We start from the raw sequence: 11,925 nt of genomic DNA, 5'->3' as shown, positions 1-11,925 counted from the left end.
TACTCCTTTTCTTTTTAAAAAATGAATCTATCCTATAGATCTTGAATGAATGCGCAGGTCAATTCAGAGAGCTGGCAGAGAGAGATGCCAGTGCAACTGTGAACCAGAATGGTGTTGCAATTATCTTTATTGCGTTACAACACATTGCGAGGCATGGTCTGCCAATCATATTATGAAGTGGGAGGACAAGTAAATATGAAAAGACGTAAAAAGAGAAAGGAAGGGAAACTATGCTGTTTTAAAAATGTCGCTCTGTTCAGAATAAGCATTAGTTGACCTGGCACTAATGGCCCTGGCTAAGCAGTTTGCTTCCTGCTGAGATAAGCACCTGATAAGGGTGGTACCCAGAGATCTATAATGCAAGGGGATTCATAAAAAAGCATGTTGATATAATGAAGTGGTAAATTAAGCATTCTTTGGACAATGTTAGAACAACGTTACATACATAATATACTAAATCAGAGGTCAGCAGCCTTTCAGAAGTGGCGTGCTGAGTCTTCATTTATTCACTCTAATTTAAGGTTTTGCGTGCCAGTAATACATTTTAACGTTTTTAGAAGGTCTCTTTCTATAAGTCTATAATATATAACTAAACTATTGTTGGATGTAAAGTAAATAAGGTTTTTAAAATGTTTAAGAAGCTTCATTTAAAATTAAATTAAAATGCAGAGACCCCCGGACCGGTGGCCAAGACCTGGGCAGTGTGAGTGCCACTGAAAATCAGCTCATGGGTGCCGCCTTTGGCACACGTGGCATAGGTTGCCTACCCCTGTACTAAGTCATGTTTAGTTTTATGTAGCGGTACCGCATCGTTGGTATTATCTCGTGAATGATATTATGTGTTTGTCTTTTATTTCCCCCCGCCATTTTATTTTCCAGAGCTATTGCCAAAGTAGTTAGAAGACAATATTTATTTTGTTAAATAAGTTTAGCACCAAGATACATTTAGTTTCTTTTTAATCTTGTAGTGGTGAAAAATTCTTCAGCCAACCGGGTATTTCTTTTAGCTTCTTAAAAGGCGCAACAATATGCTATAAACAATATGTATCTCAACTGCCTTCGGTTTTTCTTCTTTCAGTTACATCATAATATTACCCTGAAAGGTATAAATGTGTTGGTTTTTTTCCCAATGCTGAAATGTATTTATTGGGTGGGGGGGAAGACCCCATAGTGTGAGCATCCATAATAATAGCAAAAGATTGAAAGGTACTTTAATGCAAACAAATGAGTTGGTATGTACTGACAGCAATCTTTGGTCTAACCCTTCTGAAAAAGCTGCAACGTATGAACATTCAATTGTTCAAAATACAAACTACTCGAGACATTAATAATCTTTTGAATCTCCAGAAAGATTAGTGGTTCAATTAGGCAATATTTGCTAATACAAGACTTAAATAGTAGGAGTTTTTCTTTAGGCAGAACCCTTTCTCCCTGAAGAAATCATAAGATTGAAATGTTACCTGAAATCTTGACAGCATGTACGGCATTATAATAAAATGTAACCAAGAGGAGCAAGCGTTGAACTGAATGTTCAGAATAGGTAAAATAGCAGACAGTATAAAATAATAGGCATATGAAAATATTTTCTTCTGGTAAAAATATGCCTGAAAGAGTTTGGAACATGGTCACTCAAAAAAAAAAATTAGGTCTTTAGCTTCTCTCCGAAATTGTATCGATCGCGGTCACTGTTAACTGCTCTGAAACCCTCTTCCCACAAACCTTTCACATTCCTCCCGGGGTCTCTGCTAAGCCATTAATGAGAAGGGGGGTTTATGCTTTTAACTCAGAACTCGAATGGGGCTGTACATCCTTCGTCACTTTCTGGATTATGCAGTTTTCAGATCTAGGAGACTGGTACTATATGGGCATCTGACAGATGCGTCTCATTCATGCTCCAGCCATCCTAAAAGTAGATTTAGTTTAATTTAAGCTCCAAAGTGTTTCTGCAGTGGTCTGCTCACTGCCCACTGTTTTACATCTTTAAATATAATAATTTGCTATTTGTAAATGAAGAGTGTTTTACTGGCAATCTAAAATGGCAATAAAACATTTTCTGGGTTTTTTCCCTGCGGGTGGTGAACAGCACAGATTTGTTTTGCGATTAAACAGAAGGGTGTAGCAGATGTGGATTAATGGGCTCCCTTCCTGAGATCCTTCTGCCTTTTTTTTTTTTTTTTTTACTCAGGGAAAACTCTCACTGAAGTCAGTGGGAGATTTGCCTAATTAAGGACGTCAGGAGGAGTAGGCTCAGAACTAGTAAAACATCTAAGGTAATAGTAAGGTCAGGTGAGTGATTTGTTACTACTCTTAGATTTTTTTTTACAAACTTTTACAAATCTAATAGATCCAAACGTTGTAGTATTCCTTCGGTATGCAACTGATGTACTGTTCTTATAAAAGATTTAAAATATTAAAACCTTAACGTTTTAAATGAGTTTGCAAGGTGAATTTAAAAGAAATATTGTGTTTACAACCCCACCCCAAGAAAAGAAGAGAGTTTGGTTCAAAAACATTTGTTCTTTGTGTACAATTTATTTCTTTCCAGCTAAACTGAAAAGTGTATTGACTTTTTTTTTTTTTTGCAGTTTAACTTGAAGACATCTGATCATAAATATAATAAAGATGACAGGAAAAATTATTAATATTGTAACCCACTGGAAACCTTGTGTAATGTCATATCTGTGAACCACTTATATTAAATTTAAAATGCTATATTCAACCAATGGTTAAAACTACAATGGATTGTGATTGAAGTGTCTGGTAATTTAACTAAAAATGAGATGTTAACAATTTCATTTTTCAAAGTTCTTTTCTCATTTACATTCCATTTTCTCTCAAACACATGTATAGAGAGATCAATATAACAATCTAAACAAATAGGAGATAAAGATAACAAAAAAGATATAATTAGGAATAATAGAATGAAAGGAAATTTAGATTTTATTTCAGGAAAATTCCTGACCGTGACATCTATTAGGTTTCAAAATAATTTTCCATAGGATGGTGTAGAAGCTTCATCTTTGTCAAATCTCATGTTAAATATATCAAAAGTATTACACATACACACATTCTCTCTTTTTGGGGACAATCCTGCACTGTCAGGGAATAATGGCCTTATGGTTGTTTAATAGTTTCTAATTTTGAAGACCCTTAGAATCAGTTTTAAAGATGTTTCCATTGAAAATTTTGCTTAATAATGGATGTAGCAATAGAAGCCTTGACTAATATATTTAATTAACAAAATGGTTCTGGTGATATAACATGGGGATAAAATTTTTGAGATTCTACAATTTATATATGCATACAATTATAAATAAAATCATGTATGTGATGTGCTGTCATGACATCTTCAAAAAGTATGGCTAGAAGTGGTAACTGTCAATAAGTTATCTTTTCTCTCCTAAATAATAAATGTGATAAGAGATCAGTCAACATAATTATAAGGCCCTACTTGAATCACGGGATGATCTTCAAATAATTGCAGCTGAGTTGCACACAAGTCATGGAAAAATCTCAGAAAAATAATAATGGACCTTTATTAATAGCAGTAATTTGGAAAAGCCAGAGAAAACCAAAGAAAAATTTGCTGGAACAATACAAGCACTCAAGTATTATGTTATGCCTGCTAATTTTTTTGAGAACCAGATATATTGCTGCAACTAAATTACATTCATTAAAAAAAAAATGACTGGTACAATATAAAATTCAGAAGACTAAAAGTCTTAACAAATGCTGTAGAAATCGAGTCCAGTAACTTTAGCCTTTTACATTTTACAGGCACTGAATGTTAGTGCAGTACTAATTGCATACTCTAAATGTACACAAAATCGTGGACATTGCAAAATAACAGTGAAAGCCTAACTTTGCGGAATCTGCAATCTCACAAATGAAATAGGGCCTTATATATATATACAAATTTTTCTCTTTCTCTCTCACTTTACACACCCACCCAGCTACCCATACAAACATATACTTGATCTCGTACCATTTTGTAATACCAAAACTTGTTTCTTGGACAGCATAAGGATGGAATTTTCTGAATATTTTTAAACTATTATGGACAAGTTCTTATCTCTTTATTCATGCAATTGCTTCCATTAGACTAAATATATATTACCATCCCATTGATTTTTAAACCAAATTCCTCATGGATTTTTAAGCAGAACTCCATATTTTTCAATGGCATGATATGGCCCAAAGGAATTACTGTTGAGACCTTTGCAGTTATTGTTTCACCAGTATTTTACTAGCATGTTATCTTACTCTGTTCAGATCACATTGAGATAATTGATGGCAAAGCTGAGTGTCTTCACCACCATTGCAATCACTGACAAAGCTACACAGACAAAGCTAGGACACTGATGGGAGATTTAGGGTCTGATTTGCAGGGGTGATGAGTGACCCCAAGTCCATTGTAGATGCCAATGTGCAGCACCTTTGGAAATGAGGCTGCTAACACATTTTTATTTCTGTAATGTATATATTATGGAGCCACTGGTTACAGCTGCATAGTTAAGACTGAATTGAGTTTTACACTTAAAGCAGTTATTCAACTGCTTTGCTATGTTTAAAGATTATTCTATATCCTCCCCACAGTTACAGCACTTTGTCTTTGAGTACTGAATACATTTTCTGATAACATACAAGGAAATCCATTAATTAGTTTACGAGTTAGAATTAATTTTTAAAGGTGTCCTTTAAGAAATTTAGCATTCTGTCAGACCACTTTTTTGTCCCCAATAATCTCAATCCGGGCATCTCTATCTTTAAAAAATTGTTTAATAACACTGATACAATAAGAAATTATAGAAAATAAATTGTTTAGGATTACTGATAATTTCCCCCTGTACTCTGTGTAGATGAAAGTTTCTTTTTCACCAGAGACTGAAAATATTATTCTCCTTCAGAGAAACTCACCAAAAAAAGGCTACTTTCAAAATGGCCACCATCTCCTATTGTTCTGGACAGGATTGAGACCACAGGTGGCCTTTAGCAAAGATGGCCATCACGCCCATTCACCAGGTCCTCGCAGTTCTCTTTTTTGCTTCCTGACAGCACAGGGGCCATCAACTTTCATTAGGATAGCTTGGTGTCACTTTTATTGGGATCAATGGGAGGCAGTGGCCATCTTTACCAAAGATAGCCTGTGCACTCAGACTCATTGAGAACAATGGGTGATGGAAACTATTTTGAAACACGGTAATTCTGAGTGAATTTCTGTAAAGGAAAAGATTTAATGAGCCAGCCCCTGCTGATGGAGAAACATAGGGATAAAATGACCCTTCATCCTAAATACTGATCTTCCAAAACTATCTATTTCATTGAGTTTACTCAACACAGAGAGCAGGGAAAGGAAATCTTGTGTGTGCGCATAGAGGAATGTGAAATATAGGAGGAAGGAGGTAACTTGATTTAAGGTTGATAGTACATATTTTCAAATCATTAGAAATATCAAACTCTAATTTTATTGTTCATGTATAACCATTTTAATAATTAAAAAACCTCTTCAACAAAATACATGAAAATGGAGCTATTATTGAGAGTACATTAATTTAGGACAAAAATTTACAAGGTTAATTATCTCCCCCAAAATTAACACTCCCCTTAATTAAAAATATCCTCAAAACAAGTATTATAAACCAAGGAAATTCAAAGCTAAGATTAAATTTAGAAGAAATGTAAACATGTTAAAGTACAGAAATGTACTGTTAAGATACTCAAATACCCTTAGTTCTGCCTTGAAAGATTAAAAAAAAATCTAACGTGTCTTTAAAAAAATCAGTTTAGTTTAAGCATATAGTGCGCAGTGTCACTATTACTAATAATGCTGTATTAGAAAAGGAGCTTGATAAGATAAAAGGGTTAGTGTTTTAATAAGAAATACAATAGCTAATTTTTCTAGAAGACCTAATTTTTCAGTGTTGAAAGGAAGAAAAAATTGTTAGCACTGTAAGGTTTTCTTAAACTATAAAATAAAAACTGCACATTGTTACTAATGTGTATGAAAGAATAATATCCTGAAAAAACAAGCACTTAATTTATTTATAATAAAATAGATAGCATCATAATTGGAATTGCATATCTAAAATTGAACATACTGTATTTTAACTGAATATCTGAAAGATATAGTAGAATATCTAACATAGTACAATTCAAAAACATGGTTTGAGGGGAGGAAAGGGGAATGAGATATTTTCATTTCTGAAAAAAACAATGGTCTTAATAGAATCAGAAATAGAATGTAATTTAACTAACAAGTATTCACTTGAACTACTGCTTTCCTTACAGAAAATCAAGTGGTGTGTTTTACATATGGCTACAATGCATTCAAGAAAATCAGTTCCTGCAATGAAACAAGATGTTAATGTCTAGATAATTGTGTACAGAAGCTGTTAGTTATGTTATAGTTTGTCATGAAGACTGTTAGACATATTTTGAAAAAACAGGACTTTGCAAAATATTGGACACTATAGCTACAAATCCCTGTAAATAAAATACAGGCAGTTCTCAGACTTACAACACAATTGGTTCTTTACAATTGCGTCGTAAGTTGGAATGTCGGAACCGCAAACTACTCCATTGCAGGACCAAGTGTTGTAAACTCGAAACCTATAGTCGCAAGTCGAATAGGGTATCAATGTAGAAGTGTCGTAAGTGCCATTCATTGTAACCTGAACGTTGTAAAGTCAGTAAATAGAATACCATTTGACTGTAATAACCACTTTGCTAGTTGAGAAGTGAACAGCACACACTCATAGTATGTATGTAGTTTCTTCTTTGTGCTAAGGAGTGAAGATTTAAGAGTATTTTCTTTATAGATGGTCTGATTCTACCACATTAAAACTTTAATTTAGCCATTTTAATATCAGCATCTTGAGAATTTAAAAACCAAACCAAAGGCTAGATACCAAAGTTAATCTGATAATATAGTGAGGGTCTTATGTGTACAAATTACTTTACTGGGATTCCAGCTGATGGGTAGGGGGAAGAGAGAAGCAATATGACACAGGTATTTCTGAAGTTAGCCTTATTGACTGCCCTTTACATTTTTTCAGAGGGGTGTTGACATGTAAAATACAAAACATGGTCTGAAGTATCATAGTTTACTAGGCTAGTGAGCTGCACTACTTTCTTGCAGAAGCAAAACAAAAATAACGGCTTCTATTTTCAAACATGACTAATGATTATGGGTGCTTCCATTTTTGGTGCCCAACTTGAGACAAGGGGTCAGATTTTGAGAAAGCGTTCAGTACCTGCCCTCTGAAAATCAGGTCCCTTTAAAGTGTCTAAAGTGGGCACCCAAAAACAGAGACTCTCAAAACCACTAGACACTTTTGAAAGTTTAAACTAACAACTTTTCTCACTAAGAATAAGACCATGAGGAATTTCTCTGCTAAATGATAACTTTATATAGCAAAAGCCTGGGTTCCAACATGATGTTATTTGGCAAAATAACCTTATTGAAGCACCAATTCCCAATGGGAACCAATTGACAGGATACTGGGGAAAGTATCGTTCATTTATACTATTCATCTCATGGTTTCTAATATTGCATTCCACACATTTGAAGTTTCTTTTATCAAGCGTTCCTTTCAAATCAAAAATAAACAAACTGAACTATTACTTGATTTTCAAGAGAACATGCTTATTTTCAATGTATACATTCACATTCATAATTACAGAATTAGGCTGTAAGCTCTTTGGGGCAGGGACAATCTTTCTGTTCTGTGTTTATACAGCACCTAGCACAATGAGATCCTGGACTTTGACCAGGACTATATTACATTATTAATCTAATAATGTCAGCCAAACTTTGTATAACTTGGCAGTTTTATCTCACTAACAACAACAACATTAAGATTCAGTTAAGATTTTCTAAAAACAGGCAAGAACAATTAGATGCCTGGTCAGTATATCTGAGATGGGGGAAGTAAAAAAACAAGCAGGCTAGTACTTTGATATTTAAATCCTTCTATTAGAGATTACAGGTCTGAGTCTCTGCCACCTACCACACTGCAGTTGACACTTACACAGTACAAATTAGGTGCAAGACACTAGCAATCAGAATTCTCTATTCACTGCACAGGCGCTGGCTTCCTCCAGACCCTGGGAGTACTCATACCCCTGCTCCACCCTAGACCCCGTCCCCACCCAACTCCCTACCCCAGGCCCCCAGCCCTGTCCTAACTCTTCCCACCCCACCTCTTTCTATCCAGTTCCTCCCCATTCCCGAAGTGCACCCCCCTGCTCCTCTCTCACCGCCCCCCAGCATCTCCTGCATGCCACAAAACAGCTGATCTGCAGCAGGCAGGAAGTGCTGGGTGGGGGGCGGGGAGGAGTTGATCGGCAGGGCTGCTGGTGGACAGGAGGCTCTGGGGGGGGGAGCTGGCTGCCGGTGGGTGCACTAATTTTTTTCCATGGGTGCTTGAGCCCTGCACAGAGTCGGCGTCTATGATTCACTGACACTGGTCACATTTTACACAGGTCTACACAATTCTAAACACACACACACACACACACACAATATTCTGTAATAAAAATATACACCTAATATATATATAGATATTTTAATACAGGTCATATGACATGAAACATAATAGTCACATTTATTTGGGGATTTATATAATTATCTACTTCTCTATTTTTTTTTTAATAACACTGCTATAATGTTCTTATTGTAGGTTAGAGATCTGAAACAATGGGTGACTGGAGCTTTCTGGGGAGACTATTAGAGAATGCACAAGAGCACTCCACGGTTATTGGCAAAGTTTGGCTGACGGTACTATTTATCTTCAGGATCCTGGTGCTGGGGGCTGCTGCTGAGGAAGTCTGGGGAGATGAACAATCGGACTTTACATGCAACACGCAGCAACCTGGTTGCGAAAATGTCTGCTATGACATAGCCTTCCCCATTTCCCACATTCGTTTCTGGGTGCTGCAGATCATCTTTGTCTCTACGCCAACCCTTATCTACCTGGGCCATGTGCTGCACATTGTGCGCATGGAGGAGAAGAAGAAAGAGGAAGAGCTAAAAAAGAAGGGAAGCAGCAGGGACAGCAAGCACCAGGGGGGAGAAGCAGCAGCAGGTGGCCGAGGGGGTAGCAACAACAGCAGCACCAATAAGGAGCCATTCCCAAAGAAGGAAAAGCCACCAATCCGTGATGAGCGGGGTAAAATTCACATCAGTGGTGCCTTGCTCCGCACCTATGTCTTCAACATCATTTTCAAGACTCTGTTTGAGATAGGTTTCATTGTGGGACAATATTTCCTCTATGGCTTTGAGCTGAAGCCACTCTACCGCTGCAGCCGCTGGCCTTGCCCAAACATTGTGGACTGCTTCATTTCACGGCCCACTGAGAAGACCATTTTCATCATCTTCATGCTGGTGGTGGCATGTGTCTCGCTGCTACTCAACATGCTTGAGATGTACCACCTTGGATGGAAGAAGCTCAAGCAAGGCATGACCAACCAATACCGCCCTGATCCACTCCCCATTGCCATTGCACCAGCTACCATTGCAAGGGACTCCAAACCTGTTACTCTGCCATTGCCATCTCCGGCAGTATTCCCTACTGTTTCACCTGCTCTGCCGGATTCCCATACCATCACTCCGCTGCTCTCTTCACAGACTGTGCCATCTTACTATGCTGAAGCCACTGCTAGGGCACAACCAACCCCCACAACTTTCCTGGCTGACTACCCCGGGGCTCCTCCATTCTCTGAGGAGCAACACAATACTGCCACTCCCACTCCAACCTCTATCCCAATCCCAACTCCAACCTCCATCCCAACCCCTATGCAAGCCATCACCCCCTACTTCAATGGCAGCAGCCAGGTCTTAGCTGTTGAGCAGAACTGGGCCAATCTGGCAGTTGAGCAGCAGAGGAAGACACCAGCCTCCAGCTCAGCTGCCTCCTCTGCCCCCAGCAGCATCGTACAACAATCTCCAAAGCAAGATGCAGACAGTGAGCAGCCGCTGCCATCGCCACCTCTTTTGCCACCTGTAGCAGCAGTCAATAGCAGCAGCAGCACCAGCCTGAGCAGAGGAAGTAGCAGCAAGTGGGATGTAGAAGGTGAAGAGGAGGCCACAAAGGAATGGCCAGTGTCAGCTGCCTGCACTACAGTAGAAATGCATGAGCCGCCACTGCTCATAGACACACGGTGCTTAAGCAGGGCTAGTAAGTCAAGCAGCAGTAGAGCCAGGTCAGATGACTTAGCTGTGTAGCATGGTCCCCAGCACTGGGAGAAGCAGATGATGAAAGCAAAGTGTGATGAGGAGCTGCATTGGGGATGAGGCCATGCCCCAGCCCAGGGGGTGAGGGAGGCTGGGGTTCCAAACTTTGAAGCTTGCTGTTCTTGCACTCTGTGAGTTGTAGTGGGGATAAATATCTACATTTTCTAGTAGGTCAGGGGTGGCCAAAGTGCAGCCCGTGGACCAAGGGACCAATCCCCCTGTCATTAACATCAATGACAGACATCCCAATGGCAGCCATATGGAGGGCTTGCACAGATGACAGGTGGTGGCAGCTAGCCATGTACCCTCATATGGAAGCTCTTCCAAGAACAATGTTAATACTCTTAGCCCTCACCTTTACTTCCACTCGTCGTATATAAGCACTTCATGAGCAGAGGCTTGTTCTTTCCTTCCTCTGAAACCCCATGCAGACCTGTGTAACCATCTCCTTGAAAATGAGGATGGCATATTGCCTGCTGGCACCTGTCATCTCTGTGGACCAACCTGCCATATTAAACATCAGGGTGACAACAGTCTCTTCCATTTAATGCAAAGTAGGGCAGCCTTTGCACTCATGGCAAATTTCCAAAGCGACCCTCTTGGCTGGGCAAAGTTTGGGTAACCCCTGTAGTAGCTTTTATCATTCGGAGCTTCATCTTTGTATTATTATAATAATTTTTTTTTACTCTTGACCCATAAGGAAATGTCCAGTTTGACCATCTGTCCAGTGTTTGCCAACTGTGACCACACAATGTTTTTAACCTGTGTATTCCTTTGAATATGTTTGGTTATATTTTGAGATGACTTCTGTAATTGCTTAGAGGAGGACAGGAAACTAAACCACACACCTCATAAAGTATTACACAGGATAATTGTAATCCAGAAAAAAAGGATTATGGTTTCAGTACACTGTGACCCCTTATGTTGCTTGTGAACAAAACAAAAGGTTAAAGTAGAGTTCTGCATTTTAGACTATTAGATACATGCTTTTATCAGCTTAAGGTAGTTGGAAAAATACTTAATAGAAATAAAACTAGAGTGCATACCTTTAAAGTATTTGAGCAGTTTTAGAATACATTTTAATCTGTAGTTTTAAATTTCTTGACAGTGTACTTATACATTTTAGTTTGATCTTTGATCTCATAGTAAAAATTAAGAGGAAACAAAAGTAAAGTCCAAAGCAATATTGTATCCTGCTGTGTGCTGTAAGTGATTAGCCCTGTCCTATGACAATCTGTAATGTCTTACAAACCAATAAACAGCATACATAGAATACACTGTACTGTAAAAAAGGTGACTAAAATATCATGGCAACATTTTAAGGGCCTCGGGGCCTATTCTGATTCCACAGAAGTCAATGGCAGAATTCCTTTTGACTTCCATAGGAGCAGGACTGGGCCCCCTCAACTTGCAGTCCTTATCCAATCAAAACTTCATCGGAAGTCAAATGAAGTTTTGAGTGCAACAAAGAATGTAGGATTGGGCCCATTTCCCTTAAAACGATGAAGAAAAATGATGGGTATTTTACTAAGGAGTCAGCTTTCCTTAAAATAGACTCAATCCTTCATTCCCATTGTAACAAAAATACTCTCACATACATCAGTCAGAAGTTTGAACTTCTGAAAAAGTTGGTGAGAGATTTGGGTATAAAAAGAATGCAGAAACAGACCCAACTTTTGTTCTTGTGGTTG

At 38.2% G+C, this 11,925-nt stretch overlaps 1 protein-coding gene across 1 annotated transcript; it reads left to right on the top strand.

The window, feature by feature from the left end:
- The first annotated feature begins 8,698 nt into the window (after positions 1-8,698).
- GJA3 (gap junction protein alpha 3) lies at positions 8,699-10,409 on the top strand. Its single transcript, XM_038413853.1, has one exon. It carries the CDS (start codon positions 8,699-8,701, stop codon positions 10,223-10,225), a length of 1,527 nt encoding a protein of 508 aa, XP_038269781.1. The 3' UTR covers positions 10,226-10,409.
- Positions 10,410-11,925: the final 1,516 nt, after the last annotated feature.

The sequence above is a fragment of the Dermochelys coriacea genome, chromosome 1, assembly GCF_009764565.3.
Source record: "Dermochelys coriacea isolate rDerCor1 chromosome 1, rDerCor1.pri.v4, whole genome shotgun sequence".
Lineage (NCBI taxonomy): Eukaryota > Metazoa > Chordata > Testudines > Dermochelyidae > Dermochelys > Dermochelys coriacea.
This window is presented reverse-complemented; position numbering and strand designations above follow the sequence as displayed.